The sequence below is a fragment of the Maylandia zebra genome, linkage group LG3, assembly GCF_041146795.1.
Source record: "Maylandia zebra isolate NMK-2024a linkage group LG3, Mzebra_GT3a, whole genome shotgun sequence".
Taxonomy (NCBI): Eukaryota; Metazoa; Chordata; class Actinopteri; order Cichliformes; family Cichlidae; genus Maylandia; species Maylandia zebra.
The window spans coordinates 30,574,498-30,592,475 of NC_135169.1; the positions used below are offsets into that span (position 1 = coordinate 30,574,498).

At 40.8% G+C, this 17,978-nt stretch overlaps 1 protein-coding gene across 1 annotated transcript; it reads right to left on the reverse strand.

Moving 5' to 3' along the window:
- Positions 1–262: 262 nt before the first annotated feature.
- On the reverse strand, positions 263–17,832 carry LOC111501141 (Fc receptor-like protein 5). Its single transcript, XM_024806093.2, has 20 exons — positions 17,755–17,832; positions 11,560–11,644; positions 11,366–11,401; positions 10,903–11,169; positions 10,124–10,393; positions 9,767–10,033; positions 9,406–9,678; positions 9,046–9,321; positions 6,101–6,379; positions 5,729–6,004; positions 5,240–5,617; positions 4,840–5,124; positions 3,153–3,395; positions 2,568–2,675; positions 2,421–2,436; positions 2,236–2,333; positions 2,050–2,094; positions 1,883–1,942; positions 1,602–1,664; positions 263–1,351 (listed from the first exon to the last, which is right to left on the reverse strand). The coding sequence occupies exons 2-20, from the start codon at positions 11,594–11,596 to the stop codon at positions 1,344–1,346; spliced, it is 3,285 nt and encodes a 1,094-aa protein (XP_024661861.1). The 5' UTR covers positions 11,597–11,644; positions 17,755–17,832; the 3' UTR covers positions 263–1,343.
- Positions 17,833–17,978: the final 146 nt, after the last annotated feature.

The following is a 17,978-nucleotide window of genomic DNA, read 5'->3' on the forward strand; positions in this document are numbered from 1 at the left end:
ACACACAGCCGAGCACCTGGCTTGAGAAAATACTTCACATCTTGTGTCGTAATCTAATGAGTCAAATCAAACACAAAGCATAAATATAAGCTCAAGTACTTAAGTCACCAAGACTGAAACAAAACATGGTTGGAAATACAGAAATTTTTAAAATTTTACTGTGATAGAGCGACTAGTGCAAGAAATGGAGCTTCCTACAACAACAGTTAAGTAATTTAATATTTATTATTTTAGTAGAAACGCGATTACAATAATGAGAAAATGGGATACAGTTCAATGTGAAAAACTACTTAATACACTTTATACTTATATACAATATTTTCATCATAAAAACACTTCTACAAAATTCAAACTTCCTCATGTTTATATGTTTCGTATATATTTACACACAGAATTACTCATCATGATACTCATGAGCATGTTTATACTGGTGATCATGTGACATGGTCACCAGTACAATTATGATACTTAGGAGCTTAGTATTGTTAGAGTTGGAAGTGTCTTGGTAATTTCCCTTTAGTTTGATATTAAACTCTGAATTATACTGTAAACATTTATACAATTACAATAATAATTATTACAATAACAATTAATTTATTAATTGATCATTTACAAATAAATAGTCGTGCAGTCTTGCAAACCTTCCCTATCAATCTCGCTGCTGTCCATATGTCACAAATCACCCCTGCCCACTCTTTACCCACCCTTGCTGCACTCTCTTTGGGGCTCTCAGTTGAACTTATCCACCTTCACTTCCTCTACTCCTACTCCAGCTTCACTGTTAAACTGTCTCTTATCCATACACATGTGTTCTGTCTTGCTTCTACTGAATTTCATTCCTCTTCTTTCCGATGCATGCGTCCTCCTCTCCAGCCTCTCTTCCACCTGCTCCCTACTCTCACTACACATCACAATGTTTTCTGCAAACAACATAATCCACAGAGACTCCTGCATGACCTCATCTGTCATCTTGTCCATCACTACTGCAAACAAGAAGGGCCTCAGAGCTGATTCCTGATGTAATCTCACCCCCAGCTTGAACTGCTAAGATACAACCACACACCTCACTGCTGTCTCACTGTCCTCATACATGTCCTGCACCACCTTCACATACTCTTCTGCTACTCCTGACATCCTCACGCAGTACCCCACACGCTTGGCACCATATCCTTTCTCTAGATCCACAAAGACACAGTGAAGCTCCCTCTGACCTTCCTTATATTTCTTTCTCAGCATGAAGCCATATGCTGCCATATCACTGACATAATATTTTTTTTATGTTTTTGTTTGTTTTTTCATGTTGCTGTTGACCTTCTCTTGTTTTATTGATGCCGTGCCTCCCTTTAGGGACCTTCAAATGTAAATAAATAAAATGAAATAAATGAAAACAGAATAAAGTAAAACTAACTAAAGAGCAGGTTTGATGTTTGATGGTTTGATACTGAAGGCGTGTTTTTAAAAGGGCTACAAATGAGTTTCTTATTATTATTAGGACATCTAATTAAAGCTCCCTTGACGTTAACACACATGTAGCCCAACACACATATGTGATACATATTTCATCCCTGAAACTAAATATTTGGTACATTTAATATTTGTACCTGTAGCTGAGTTTGGATCTACATTATGGTAGTCAGAAGTTTCCTCTGGATCATCACGCTTTCCTGTATATTAACACGGAAAATATATGTGGGTATCATGACTCTGAAGGGCCTTTAAAATTTAAATGGTACAGTATACAAATGATATTTTATTCACTGAAACTTAAATGTTACATATATTTAGAGGTATGATTTCAGAAGTGCACATGCTTTTGGCTGCATGATGTATTTACATTTATAATTCAAAATCTGTTTTGTATTTTCATATTTTTTGTACTCACTCCTCTGTTCGACACTTCTGAGCTGAAGACAGATATTTCTGTAGTCATCTGTCCGTCCACCTAAAATGAGGACAATTGTACTATTTTACATTTTTATTTCTCAGTAGAAATACGATTTCAATCTAATCTTTAATAAATAAATAAAAAAGACATATCTTATACTGTACCAGTGTTTTCAGAAGGTCTACATGACTCATAGACGTTCATGTCACCTTTGGGTCAGTGAGAATCAAGACAATGACAAAATAATCACTCTGTGTGCAGTAAACTTACAGCTATATTATAACTGTGAACATGAGTATAGAAAGGTTCAGCTGTAAATGCTCTTATTTTGTAACAGGTGTGTGGCTGACCGTGAAGAAGGGAGGAATACATTTGCTGCTGATTTTCATCCTGGCTCATAGTTTGAACTGTAGCAGCAGCCTGACTGGTTTCCTGAGACTGGGCTGGTCTGAGGTTTTAAGCAGGTTCAAATTACAATGAATGTGTTACATAGTGTTTGTTTACTGGAGACAAGACAAGAAAGTGTTTTACCAACCTGATACAAAGTGCACCTATGGAGAAGACAGTAATAATCATATTAAATGGGTGAGTATTACAAATAAACACAATAATTGTCCATACCATGGCAGTGTCTGGCAGTTAATATATGAAATAAAAATAAATAAATAAATAAAAAATTCACCCTTTGATTTTTTGTGCCAACAACAGAGCAGCAGGGACAGCAAGAGAATCAGTGAGATACCACTAACCAGCCCCGTGATTAGAGAGACAGAAAGTGATGATCTGGATCCTGTAATGATAAAGGGTAAAAATTAGCTTAATCTATAATGATATAACCCAATCAATGGGATACATCAAGGGCAAAGGACACTTTGAACCTGACAGGCATTTTCTGGCGTGTCTGAAGATTTCTGTAAATGTTTTGTTAAATCAGAAAGTCATCTCTTAAAACTGTGGAGATGAAAAATATTGTGAATGGTTACATAGTAACGACTGGGATGTTAAACAATCAACACTATAAAAATGGCTAAAAAGACAAACTATAAAATGCAGTTTTAGTTCAAAATAAGGGTTTGCATACTTTATATGGGCAGGACCATTTTAACCTTCTTTTAACCTTTTAATCTTCTTCATTTTCACACTTCGATTTTGTAGACTGTCACTACTGGCCGGCTGGTTTTATTTCATGAGCCTTTTGTTTAAATCTTTTGAAACAGAGACAACAGGGTATTTCTTTTCTGTCTACAACTGTATCATTCACACTTACCTTTTACTGACATCCAACTTTCTGGTGACTCATGCCCTGAATAGTCACACTTGTAGAAACCTTCATCAGACTTTGACACTGCAGGGATATTTAGCTTTTCTCGGTCATCATTTTGAATTAGTTTCCCATTTTTGTAGAATGCAACAGTGGAATTGAAGTTTCCTCTCCTCAACTTGCAGCCAAGAGCAACAGAGTCCCCTTCATTGACTGGATGGACAGGGCTCACCAGGATCACATCAGTAGCTGTAAAAGCCATTAGAATATGAGAGAACTTGCCAACATACAGTCTACTGTTTCCATCCTTGTTTGGTAAATGAAGACGGTTGCATCAACAGCTCTAATCCTGTTCTTTGTTGTGTTTTATTAGTGTTATTTTTCCTCACACTTTTAACCACAGCATGATCATTTAAGCTATAGCTGGATTTCAGATGCATTTTTGGCTACATCCTCTCATAATTATGAATACTGTCATGACACAAAGCTATTACCACACCTATAATCATGGGCTCACATTTCTGCTTCATCCTCTGCAGTGTTGGATTTATTTGTAAATAAATAAATAACTCAGAAATTAGCACAATGTGTGCAATGGCTGTACTGTGAATTTAAATCCTGTTGGTGCCACTTATGACTCTTGGTATCGTCATAATTATGTGGAAAATATATTTCAAAAATGTAGATATTGAACCATATAATGAAACATGTCAAACATTGTATAAATGCATGTTCTATTCTGCTGTATACACATTGTAATAAGATGACTTGCAGCAAGGATAGATTTTTTTTCCTCTAATGCAATATAAACTAATGTGGTACATACAGTATTCTGTTGATTGTTTGCACTTCTATGTTGCAGATTAGTCAGTGTTTCAAGGTTACTATGCCATTCAGAAATACAGGCTACAGGTCTAACATTCAAAGACGATGCCATGTGGGAACATCATTCAGTGTCTTGTTTTGGCCAAAACTCATTTGAATGAAACCAAGATAACACAGAAAATTGTTTTCTTGTTTACATTAATACAAATGTGAAATTCTTTTTAAAATACATAAATGCCACATCCACTGGACTAAAGAAAAGAAGGACCATCCACGCTGTTATTAGGGCTCAGTTCTAAAGTTTGGATCTCTGATGGTTTAAGGTGCTTTAGTGACTATGGAATATGAGTTTTGTGGCTCATCTGAAAAGGCACCATTAATGTTGAAAAGTATATAGAGATTTTAGAGCAAAATATGCTCTCATCAAGATGACTTCTTTCATGAAAGGCCTTGCATATTTGAAGAGTACAGAAGCTGAACTGGGCTGCCTGGAGTCCCAGTCTTTCACCATTTGAAAACAATTTGTGTATCACAAAATGACAAAGAAGACCCAGGATTGTTGAGCAGCTATAAGCCTCTATCAGAAAACTATGGGATAATATTGCTCTCCCAAAGTTCCAGCAACTGGTTTCTACAGTCCCCAGATGTTTATAGACTGCTGTTAAAATAAGTGGAGATGCTACACAGTGGTAAATGTGGCCCTCTCCCTTTTTTGTGATGCGTTGCTGCCACCACATTCAAAATGACTTATTTCTTGCAATTATACACTTTCTCATTTTAAAAGCTTAAACATAGACACTGTTTTCTTTCTTAATTTATAATTTACACAGCGTCCAAACTCTTTAGAATTAGGGATGTAAAGACCTACAAAGTGCAGTGATGTTGATTCCATTGCTGAACAGTCCTGATTCAGACTCACACCAGGACACAGCATCTTGGTACCGGAGGAACCAGTGACGATCTATGTTGCATGTGGATTCAGTCATTATCCCCCGGTTTCCACATTCCCGGAGTTCTCTCAGATAGCCGTCCTGAGTAAATGTCATAACTCTCCACTGAGAAGAGTTTCCAGAACAATTCAGAGATACTGAATCATAAATGAAGTGCTGCACACTGTTAGGACTGACTGTGAGAGAGGCTGCTGAATTTACATCTAGAGAAAAACAAGAACTGTCATTTTTTTCTTGAGAGATTAATAGATTGAAGACTGTGAATGCAATAATAACACTTATTTTTTTCCTTTTTAAATTAGGAGCAAAAATACTGACCTGCAGACCAGACAAACTTTGGTTGACTGTGATCAGTGTGATACTCTGGGTCTCCTCTTCCAGCTCTGCACACATATCCTGCTGTGTGTGTCTGTCCATGAATGATGTAGGAGTCCTGTGCAGTCCCACTGATGCTTCCAGGTAATAATTCATACTTGTAGAGGCGATTAATTCTATTATGATGAATCCGGTGTCTGTGTCTGGAGTAATAGTCATAGGGGTAATAGAGGTAGGGGTGATACATGCCTGACTCCTGTTTAATAAGTTTATACCAGTAGAAGCTCCATCCTGCAGACGGATGTTCAACCTCACAGTTCAGAGTTACTGAGGCTCCAGGACTCAGCCATGATGGAGACACAGTGAGGACAGGATGACGTTCTGTTGGGAAAATATATTTTCAGAGTGAGATCAAGAACAAGAACCTTAAGGGCAGATCGTCTGTTAATAAATGCAAGCATACAATTCACATTACATTTATAATTCACTCACCATAAACTATCTTTAGTTCAAAGGATGCACTCCACATTGTTGAATTCTGTTGTGCACTTCTCATTCTGCCCTTACACCAGTAGTGCCCATAGTGTGATGTAGAAACAGAGTTAATCTTGTATTCATTTTGGTTTGGAGGTTGATGTGAGCTGCTTGTTGCCCACTCATAATCCCACTCAGTGTCTCTTCCTGGGATCTCACATTTCAAAGTGATTGTCTCTCCGCTGTATACCTCAGGCCAGTTTGGATGCAGAGTCACAGCAGGCCTGTTTCTAACTGTTAAACAGATAAAAAAATAATAATAATAAAAATAAATGACTACTTTTTAACATCTTCCATTAATTAAATAAAGGGAAATTCACCATGACTCACCAGTTTTTTTAATACTGATCACATCACTGTAGTCTGTGTAGTAAACTGGGTTGCCTCGTCCTCCTCTACACCAATAGTCTCCTTCCTGTGATACACCGATTTGTCCATCAGAGTGGAGAACAACTTCTGCCATCGTCAGTGGTTCTGAGGTTTTCTTGCCTCTGTACCAGTAGTAACTCCAACCAGCTGTAGATGGTGTCACAGAGCAAGTCAGGGTGACTGTATCACCTTCTAGAAAGACTCTACTGTCAGCACTGATGCTGGCCTTTGGTCTGTTTCCTGTTTAATTTAGAAAAAAAAGTATAATAAAATTACAGTGAAACAATTACTTCCCCTTTGCTTTAGAGACAATTACAATTTTACAAGCAATTCTTAAACGATACATAGTATATCTTATGTTACGTTCACACTGCAGGTCTTAATGCTCAATTCGGATTTTTTGATCAAATCCGATTTTTTTGTCTGCTTGTTCACACTAAAGATAAAATGTGATAGCAAACGCGCTCTACGGTGAACCCTCAATGCGGCCCGCATGCGCAAAAGAAGACGTCACACACAACGCGCTCTGTTTAGACCCAGACCAAACAATATTGTTTGACTGATGGCTTTAATATAAAGACTTGTTTCAGACTTTATGTTTCCCAATTTTGCTTTAAGTTATAAAATAATTTTTGTTATTTACATATGGCCTAATAATGATCCTTATTGCTGTTTTAGAGGAGCGGTGCTTCAAAGGATAGCTGCAGATTTCTGTCAGAATCTGCAGATTATACAGTACAAATAAAATGTTCACGTTTCTCCAACGTTGTCTTCCCACCAGTTTCACTGACATCTACACGGGATGGCCAGGAGTGTCGTCTCGGGCGCTGATAATTGGCGTCTGTCTTGTGTCAGTGACGTAAAAGACGGATTTAATGCGACATGACCGTTCAAACAGCAGTCGCTTTCTAAAACATCAGATATGTATCGGATTCAGTACCACATACGCAAGAAATCCAGGTCGGATTTGAAAATATCGGATTTGTGCTGTTCAAACTGTCATACCACGATCGGATATGGGTCGCATAGGCTCAAAAAAGTCGGATTTGATGCGCTTTTGCCTGCAGTGTGAACGTAGCCTTATTCAGTAGCACTAAGCCTGTACCAAGTATGTATGTTTGCATCACATATATGAAATATTAACATTTGCAGTTATATGCTTTTATCAAATTCAGTTTATTTTTGCAGTCATCTGTTGGTAACAAATGCACTGTTATGAAAAAATTAGGACCGCACATTGAATATTCAGGTCTTAATAAGGAATATTCAAATATCAAAGTCTTTTGTTATTATTTATTTTGGTAGAAGAAACTAATTTAACAGCAGGTGGTCTAAGGAGCTTTAAGTTCCTTGAAGACGTTTCACCTCTCATCCGAGAAGCTTCTTCAGTTCTAAGGTTAAATGGCGAAGAGTCCCAGATTTAAACCCAGTGGGAGTAACCCCCAAGGTTACTAAGTTCTGACCTTAGAACTGAAGGTCAGAACTTCACTTCACATCTCATTGTGTTCACTCTCACTTCACAGGAAATAAATATGAGAGTGCCCCAAGACATTGCACTTTTTAAGAGGTACATATTGCAGATAATTCCCCAAAGTCCTTTTTAATTGTATAACTATATTACTTTGATCTCCCAGTATTGTTCAAATTTATATTAAATTGAATTGCATTCAATTCTGACGTTCTCTACCCTTTTCATCGACACTCTCAAAGCAAATATCACATCTGCAATGCTCTTCTAGCCATCACTCCATCCTGCTTGCTCACTAATTATCACCGCCCTTCTCAACTTAGCTTCAACAGCTGTTTCCCATATTTTCATGTTATGGCTCATCAGTTTCATCACTGTTACTACAGCTCTACGTTTCACACTTGATCTTGAAAATCTGCACCAATACAGTTCTCCATTCCTCAGGCTTGTGTTAAACAATGTGACTAAAAGGCCCACTGCTCTCTCTTCTGGACATCTCCATACCTCCACTGATGTGACATCAGGACCAGCTGCCTTTGTACTCTTCATCTGCTTATCAGTTGCACTCACTTCCTCCCTACTAATCCTCTGCACTTCCTAACTTTTCCCCTTCCATCTTCTCTGTCATTTTCTACATTCATGAGTTCTTCAAAGTATTCCTTCAGTCTTCTCCATCTTCTCTGTTATAACTGGAGCTTCGATGGATCTAACCTGTCTATCCGGCTCTACTGAACTTGTCAGTGGAGACTCTTCTTCCAAGGCAAATGAAGATTATGGGAATCTTCGCCCACTAAGCCACCCCACTACAATATGAGGAGAGGATATTTCATTTGACTTTTATTAATGGTAGATCATTAACAAATAAGGCTTTTCTGTTAAATGAATTCTTCACCTCACAGGATTTTATGTTTCCCACAGATGCTTGTCTTAGTGCTGGTGAGTCCAGCCTATTCTTACAACTACCTTCTCTTGTCTGTTTTCAGCTCCCTTTGCACTACTGGCAGAGGTGGGGGTTAGCAACTGTTTTCAAATCCAGTTTCCAATGTCGACATTTATACTGTGCTGTGCACTCTGATCTACCACTAAGATTTTTAAATGGAATTTGCAGAGTTTGTGGGTGGAATAACCCTGAATTATGATCACTTTAAATTGTTGGTGGTTTTAATATTCATGAGTCTAATGTCTTCATCTTGTTGAAAGATTTAACCTCACTTACTCAGTGACTTTATAAACAACAAAAATGCTCATTAAACATGCTATGACCCATTAATGAAGAATAATGATTTCATCATTATTAGTTGTAATGTTTATTATGCCATAAGGTTTTTATAAATAATAAACGATGCACCAATAGATCATTAATGCCTTACACTATGTAGTTATTATATAATGTTACGCTTGTGCCTTATATAGGCATAATAAAATGAAACTTTCTTACCAGAGACTGTCAGTGTGATGACATCACTCCACTCTGTCACAGAATACAGCTCCTGTTTGTTTTTACCCATACACCTGTAGCTTCCACTGCTGATCACAGATGCATTAAGATTTAAGTATGCATTATTTGCCATAACTGTGCTTGAGTCGGGTTTGCTCCACTCATACTCCCACTCAGTGCTTCCACCTAAAGAAATCTGACATCTAACAGTGATCTTCTCGCCACTGAATATCAGAGGCCAGCTGGGATCCAGGGACACAACTGCTTTGCTGGAAACTTTACAAAAACAAAAATCTAATTGGTCCAGTTTGAAATATTTCTGCATCCCATGTTAATCCAAATGAAAACGCTTAAACTCACCTCTTTTTTCAATAGTGCTTGGATCACTGTCCTCTGTGAAGAAAACTGGGTTTCCTCTCCCTCCCTTGCAGTAGTAGATACCTCCCTGTGTGACAGTGATCATTTGATCTGGTTCGTCGTTTCTAATCACCTGAATTTCTGAGAAGACTGAGGCACGTCTGAACCAGAAGTATTTCCACTCATTGTAGCTCCCCACAGAGCAGCTGAGTGTTGCATTGCCTCCAGCTGGTATAGTTCTTCTCTCAGCAGTGATTGTGGGTCTGGGTTTGTTTGCTGTTTGTTAGAGTAAAATAGAGATGTTTTTCTATAGCTGGTCAGATGAATAAGAGTAGATAATAAACTCAAAGGTGATTTTACTTACAGACTTTTAGTGTAAAAGCATCACTCCAAGCTGTAGAGAAGAACAAGTCTCTTCTACCCTTACACCAATATTGCCCGTTGTAGGAAAATGAAGCACTGCTGATGTTGTATTCACTGTGTGTGGGAGGTGTTTTTGAGCTTGTTGTTCTCCATTCATGCTGCCACTCAGTGTTTTCTCGTCCTTGGATCTCACATTTGATGGTGATCATCTCACCGCTGAATATCTGAGTCCAGTTCTGTTGCAGAGTCACAAAGGCCCTGTTGGACACTTTTCATACCGAAAATGAATTAATAAAGAAAAGGTTGGTCATCATAAATCTTTGTTCTTTAATTTCTTACAAAAAGTTATCAAACTCACATGTTTTCTGAATGTGATACACTTTGCTGAGACTTGTGAAGAAAACTGGGTTTCCTCTTCTTCCTCTGCACCGATAGATGCCTTCATCTGAGACATTAATGAAGTTCTGCAAAGTGTTCGTATTAATTGCTACTTCACGAGAATCTGGTACTTGTCTGAACCAATCAAAATTCCAGCCAGCAGAGCCCTGAACAGAGCAGGTCAGTGTCACCGAGCCCCCCACTGGAATAGTTGTCCTGTCTGCTGTTATAGTCGCCGTGGGTCTGAGTGCTGTTTGATTTAGAATATGTTGTTTTTGTTATTTATGCATTTTTTTTCTGGGAAAACCTCAACGTTAACAATTTCTCATAATATGTAGAATAAAAGGCTGAAGTAATTCATCAAGGCAGCATCTCATGTGACCAGTTCTTCTCACGTCTCTCATACATCATACTATATATAACATACACTATGCTAAAGTTCACACTGCTTCCTAATTTGGTGTCATCTTCACCAGTTTTCACAACGCTCAGCTGAAAGTTACATCGTACTTGACATATTTACTTCCTGCTACATTTTCAGCCTTCACAGGTCGACTCTGAGTTTGTAACCTAGCAGGAAATGTCTGCTTAATGTCACTGTCCACTCCCTGCTGTGCAGAGATCATTACATCAACAAGAATAAAAGAAAAATACTAAACAGAAACTTTGGAATAACATAAACTGAAACTCTGATGCTGGATTTAACACAGCTGTGCTACTGGAGAATGAAAGTCTAATAAATATGATACAGTAGCTTACCTGATATGGACAGAGTCAGGTTATTACTCTGTTTTGTAAAATCTTTCAAGCCATTGCGATGACCAATACATTGATAATTCCCACTCAGCTCTGCTGTCAGGTAAAGTGAGTAGGAGCTACTTTTACTGAATTGGACCATTTCTTGATCATTCCAGTTGAATTTGTAAAGCCAGTCAGTGGCATTTCCCTCTCTCATGTCACAGATGAAGGTTACAGACTCTCCAGCAAATAAATGGGACACGTTTGGTTTAAGGCTCAGCTCAGCATCTAAAATCCAACATGAACATAAACACACAGAAAAAGTTCAGACCAGATTTTGTCTTAATGCAGAGGAAGATTTCTCACTTTACAAGCAATTATTAATGTATTTTTAATATAATTTGCAAAAATGAAGAAAAAACAAGAATGTTATTCACACATCAATCCATAGAAAAATAAAAAAGGAAGAAAGCTGTTCACTTACCTTGAGCGTCTCCACAGCAGAGGGTAATATTCAGCACTGTAACATATCATTCAATCATCAGTGGTCACATGTCGCAAATAAAAGCCTTTTTAATGAATAGAATTTTACCAGTAGTATCAATAGTTGGACAAACATTTAGCACTCAATATAGTTCCGTCTTTATCGGTCAAATAAAGGAAGTTTCTTATACTCACAGAATAAGGACAGCACGCTGAGCACAGTGAGCCCCATCCTCACAATGAGCCTGAAAGTCTGTCACTGCTACTGACAACAGAAACACTGAAACAGAAGTGAGAAACAGAGAATGTGAGAAAATAGTAATGTTTCATCTGATTATGGGAGTAGAGGCTTTCTGCAACCTCGTTTTATGTGTTCAGCCCTTCACTGCTACTTCTCTTTTAGCCCTACATGAGGACACTGATGACAGATCTTATTTTTAACTGTTGACACTTCCTGTTTTACTGTGGACAGTATGCAGAGCTGACATTATATATGATCCCTGCTTCTGAAAGTAAATTGTAACTGCTCAGATAATAATGTTTGGGAAAGTGATTTGTCGTAGTGTTTTAAGATTATAAGAGTGTCACCAACGGTTTAATTTAAAAACAAATTTAAAGAAAAAAAAATGGAACAATTTATCATTGTTATGTCTTAGACTACTTAAAATCTGGGGTTCAAACGGAAGGTAGCAAATAAATTCAAGCCTGAATGTAGATTTTCTCAGGGGCAGATTGTTAGAACAATAATGCTTTAAAAAAAAAAAAACAGAAAAAAGAAGGAGCCTCAGCTAATGCTTTATGTAGTGGCTTCCCGATGAGATGATGTGGGTGGCAGATTGTTGCAGCTGCATTCAGCCAGAGGCAGGAACCTGTAGTGGGTCCCACCCATAGACAGACACACATGCACAGAAGAGAGAGAGAGATAGGGAGAAAAACTAAACTTGGAGCAGGAATTTTAGGAGGACTAGGGGACCATGACACTGACGGTTAGCATGTGGTTGATGAGCTCAACTTGTTTTTCACACCTTGCAATGTGCTGCTAGATCAGGGCTTTGACATCATCTCAGACATTGAGCTTCATACATATGCAAACAAACTTCTTTATATATTTATAATGCATTCAGGAAAGATGTGCAATTAAAAATGCTATACAGTTAAAGATCAACAGGGTTTATAAAAGTATTACAGCATCTGACACTCCTGTGGTTTTGAATAAAAAGTCCGCTGTTGTGTTTTTTTATATATATAAATGAGGAAGTGTAGAGTGAAATGTTAGAAAATAGTTGCTTCATGCAAGAAAGAGGAATAAAGGTCTTTTGTTACATCCTGGGAGGCTGTGGGAGTGTGTGGGCGTGGTGTTGTCTTCTCTCTCTCCTCCTCCTTCGTTCTGGCCCCTCCCCTTGTCTCTCTCTGCCCCTGCCCTCTCCTTTAGGTCACACCTGCTGCTCATCTGCTCTCATTACAACCAATTACCCTCAGGGGTGATATAAGCTGGAGAAGAGCGGTGTGGAGGAGGAGGGAGAGGTTTCTGGTGGATTTCCTCTGTGCTGGGCAGAGCGTGCTACTGGCTTAGGTGTGGAACAGCCTGCTGCGTATGACCAGCCTTCTGGTGTGTGGCTCTTTGTGAGTAGTGTTTAACTGAGCAGTGATTGCCCATGAGTGACGGCGGCCTTCCTTAGTTTGTGTGGCCTGCCTGGATATTGTTTGTTAGCAGCGTTGCTGTCTCTTTCTGTTGAAACCTTATTGTTGCTTTCTTTGTTGAGTGGTCATTACCACTTTGGGTTGACCTCCCTGATTTCTTATTATAGCAGCGGTGCTGTCTCCTTTTGTTGTTGCCATTTATATGATTATTGAGGTGTTTGCCTACAATAAAGATCTATTTTATGTTAAATACCTCTGCCTGGCGTTCTTTTCATTCCACCTGGATCTAACTGTTACTGTCCCCCACCCTCATCGCCTAGACTTATGTGGGGACGTAACAAAGTGGGGGCTCGTCCGGGATCGGAATGAAAGGAATTGGGTTGATTACAAGTGCGTACAGGTGTTTGTGTGTTGTGTGAAGGTCATTTGGCAACTGCTGCTCTCCCCGGCTAGCACAGGGGAGTGTCTAGCTGAGCATTTGCTCTTCCTTCGGACACTCGTTTTTTTGTTTTGCCTTTTTTATTTTCGGAGCAAACCCGGGTGGGGATTAATTCTCTGTTGGGGGTAGGCTTGTCGGTGCCTTTTGGCACTTGATGATTCGCCTTTAAAGTGGCCTCGAGCCTGGTACGCTCCAGAAGCTAGGACAGGCTAGATTCTGAGCAGGCAGGACTGGGGGGAGTGTGGGCTTTTCAATTAATGGTTGACTTTTTGACACAACACATTTCTCTTTCGCCTGTGTGTAGTTCGGTAGTGAAGGCATTGTGTGTGTGTGTGTGTGTGTGTGTGTGTGGCCTTTTAGTGGTTTGCTTGTGTTTTGGCAGGCCATTTTGGGTTTTCATGGCCACTTTTGATATTGCTGGGTTTACAGCAGAGCCGTCGCTTGCCCTGCTAGATGTTTGTAGGAAGAGGGATCTGCATGAGCTGGCTACACATTACGGGATCAGTGTCTCCACTGGTCTACGCAAAGCCGAGCTGAAAGCCGCTCTGGTGTCCGGCTTGTTGGAGAAGAGGGTGGTTGTAATGCAAGAACCTCCGAGCACACCCGGTCCGGCTGGACCAAGTGCGGCGCCTCCTGTTCAAGGCCAGGTCGTAGAACCAGCAGTGTCCACACCTATGGACCAGGGGTTGCCCGAGGGGGGGCCTATGACGCTGCCCCGTTTTGATCCACTCTCCATCCAGTCATCAGAGGGTTCTAAGCAGGATGCTAGGCTCAAAGTCCGTCTAGCTCGCCTCCAGCTGGAGAAGGAGCAGAGCGAGAGAGAGTTCCAGCTGAAGAGGGAGATAGAGCTTAGGCGTTTGGATGCAGAACTGGCTAGGGCTAGAGAGGTTGAGCTGATGAAAGTGGAGGCGGAGACGAAGGTCAAGCTGCGACAGCTGGAACTCCAGCAGGCCTCCACCCCTCCTGTGGTGGCTTCGCTGTCACATACAGACGTTCAGTTTGATGTAGGAAGGAATAGTCGTCTGGTCCCTGCATTTCGTGACACTGAGGTGGAGATTTATTTTGAATCGTTTGAGCGGATAGCGACAGCCTTGCGTTGGCCGCGGGATGTGTGGGCCATCCTGCTACAGTGCAAGCTGGTGGGCAAGGCGCAGGAAGTTTGTTCCTCGTTGTCCGCTGAATGCAGCTTGGACTACGACAAACTGAAAAGTGCAATCCTGTTAGCCTATGAACTAGTTCCCGAGGCTTACAGGCAGCGATTTCGGGGGCTGAAAAAGGTGCAGGGTCAATCCTTCCTGGATTTCGCAAGAGAAAAGAGTATCCTCTTTGATCGGTGGTGTATGGCCTGTAAAGCTGCAGACCTAGCTTCGGTACGGGAATTGATTCTCATTGAGGAGTTCAAAAATTGCGTCACCGAGCGGATGGCGGTATATCTGAATGAGCAGAAGGTCTCTACGTTGCAGCAGACCGCGACCCTGGCTGACGAGTTCGCACTCGTCCATAAAACCAGTGTTGTTAAGCATGAGCGACGCGACATGCTAGCAAAGGCTAGTGGTGAGCAAGACACAAGGAGAGAGGTGCCTGTGCCTCGTCCCAGGTCAGACCGGAAATGTTTCTATTGTTTTAAATCCGGCCATTTAATAGCGGATTGCGAGGCCTACAGGCAAAAACAGCCAGTTTCAACACCACGTAAACCAAAAGGGATAGGGCTGATTAAAAACGCTTCTTCTGGTAGTAGACCACTTAGCACTGAAACGCCTGACGAATGTTTTAAACCTTTCATTTTCAAAGGAGCGGTGTCACTCTCTGGTAAGCCTGGAGATGGGCGTACTGTGACCATTCTACGCGACACAGGTGGTTCACAGTCCCTCATACTGGCTAGTGCACTTGCCTTTGATGAAAAGACCGCCAGCGGCACTGATGTTATTGTTAGGGGCGTTGGAATGACTTATGTGCCAGCCCCCCTCCATCAAATTTGGGTGCAGAGTGACCTAGTAAGTGGCATTTTTCCTGTAGCTGTGTGTCCTTGTTTCCCGATTGATGGTGTGGACTTCATAATGGGCAATGATTTCGGGTGGGTACGCCCAGTGGAGGCAAAAGTCGAGGCTATCCTCAGCTACCCGGCCCCAGCCACTAGGCGGGAGTTAAAACGGTTCCTGGGCATGACTGGATACTACCGCTGTTTTTGCAAGAACTTTGCGGTAGTTGTGGCCCCTTTAACAAGGCTATGTAGCCCCAAAGTCCCTTTTGAGTGGTCAGGGGAATGCCAGCACGCATTCGAGTCTGCAAAATCCCTCCTTTGCAGCGCCCCAGTTCTGGCTGCCCCTAACTTCTCTCAGCCTTTCAAGCTGGAAGTCGACGCCAGTACCACCGGAGCTGGTGCGGTGCTATTACAAGACGACGCAGAGGGTGTGTGTCACCCAGTCTGCTACTACTCTGTAAAGTACAAGCGCCATCAGCTAAACTATTCCACCATAGAGAAAGAGGCTCTAGCGATGCTGATGGCCTTGCAGCACTTCACTGTGTATGTGGGCTCTAGCTCCTTTCCGGTAACGGTGTATACAGATCACAACCCCCTCACTTTCCTCCAGCGCATGTACAACCACAACCAACGACTAATGCGCTGGGCTTTGCTGGTGCAGGATTATGATCTGGTTATCCAGCACAAGAAAGGGACTGAAAATCTGGTGGCTGATGCACTCTCACGCAGTGCATAGTGATGAGTTTCTTCTGTGTTTTGTATAGTGTGGATTTAGGGTGGGGGGAATGTTACATCCTGGGAGGCTGTGGGAGTGTGTGGGCGTGGTGTTGTCTTCTCTCTCTCCTCCTCCTTCGTTCTGGCCCCTCCCCTTGTCTCTCTCTGCCCCTGCCCTCTCCTTTAGGTCACACCTGCTGCTCATCTGCTCTCATTACAACCAATTACCCTCAGGGGTGATATAAGCTGGAGAAGAGCGGTGTGGAGGAGGAGGGAGAGGTTTCTGGTGGATTTCCTCTGTGCTGGTCAGAGCGTGCTACTGGCTTAGGTGTGGAACAGCCTGCTGCGTATGACCAGCCTTCTGGTGTGTGGCTCTTTGTGAGTAGTGTTTAACTGAGCAGTGATTGCCCATGAGTGACGGCGGCCTTCCTTAGTTTGTGTGGCCTGCCTGGATATTGTTTGTTAGCAGCGTTGCTGTCTCTTTCTGTTGAAACCTTATTGTTGCTTTCTTTGTTGAGTGGTCATTACCACTTTGGGTTGACCTCCCTGATTTCTTATTATAGCAGCGGTGCTGTCTCCTTTTGTTGTTGCCATTTATATGATTATTGAGGTGTTTGCCTACAATAAAGATCTATTTTATGTTAAATACCTCTGCCTGGCGTTCTTTTCATTCCACCTGGATCTAACTGTTACTGTCCCCCACCCTCATCGCCTAGACTTATGTGGGGACGTAACATCTTTGTATTAAAAAACTACAACTAAGATACTGAAATATATGAGTTGTTTCACCTACTAGGAAATCAGAATGACAAATGGAACAACATAGTCATCCATTGCGTGGCAGGTTTGTCAGCGAAACTCATCCCACGACCAGAATTCTCAAGCAAAAATACCACATTTTATGTTCAAAATTAAATGTCATGCACAGTAGCAGACGCATACAGGTTAGAAAAGTACAGCTGTAACATATGCAGTTTTAACTTTTAAGGACAAAAATACTACATGGCACAGATAAATATTTGTTGCTCAAACATCAAAACTTGACACTTGACGTAACAAGACTTAAGCAAGATGAGTGAAAAAGAGGAACAAAATATAACTAACTATGACCAGGAAGAGAACCCAGATAACTAAAACTAAGTGCAGGGAATATAAATTCAATTAAACTAACTAGTAATAAAATCTTTAAGTTAGCAAATACAAAACTCAAAATGCAACATCAAAAGAATACAATATACCAAAGTCACCCAAGCCTGGGGTTGTACCTCAGTATCTAGTGATTTATTTGTGTGTGACTGCTCCTGACATATGTTTCTAGTATGTTTGTATTTTAAAATGTTGTTATATTTGAAGCTGAAAGTTATTAACAATTATTTGTTAGCTCCCACTGACAATTTACCCAAAACCATGTGCTTTGATGATAGCACTTTACTGAGGTCGCAAGATTGTTAATCGGAGGTTTTTTCCCCCTTCAAAAACACACTTGGAGCAAAGCTATAACTAGGCTGAATAGACACTTGGTGTCCTGTATAATGCTTTCAGGTTAACCCTAGTTGTACGACAATATTAGATTGGTGGCGATGTCATGGATCGGCAGAATGATAGACCCACTCACAGACGGGTTTGTTCACGTGTGAATAGAAACAGACAAAGCAGCTGGTGAATCTCTAATGCAGGGGTGACAAACTTCAGTCCTCGAGGGCCGCTGTCCTGAAACTTTTAAATGTGTCCCTGCTGCAACACACCTGAATAAAATTAGTAGGTCATTAGCAAGAAATTATTGAACTCGACTGCATGCTGAGGTTACAACCTCTAACCCCAGGGTGTCGAACTCCAGGC

Coding starts and splice junctions, on each gene's coding strand:
- LOC111501141 (XM_024806093.2), bottom strand. CDS start 11,596: ATGGGGCTCACTGTGCTCAGCGTGCTGTCCTTATTCT. Junction 11,170..11,365: donor CTGCTGTGGAGACGCTCAAG/GTAAGTGAACAG, acceptor GTTGGATTTTAG/ATGCTGAGCTGAGCCTTAAA. Junction 3,396..4,839: donor AATCAACATCACTGCACTTT/GTAGGTCTTTAC, acceptor TGGCTTTTACAG/CTACTGATGTGATCCTGGTG.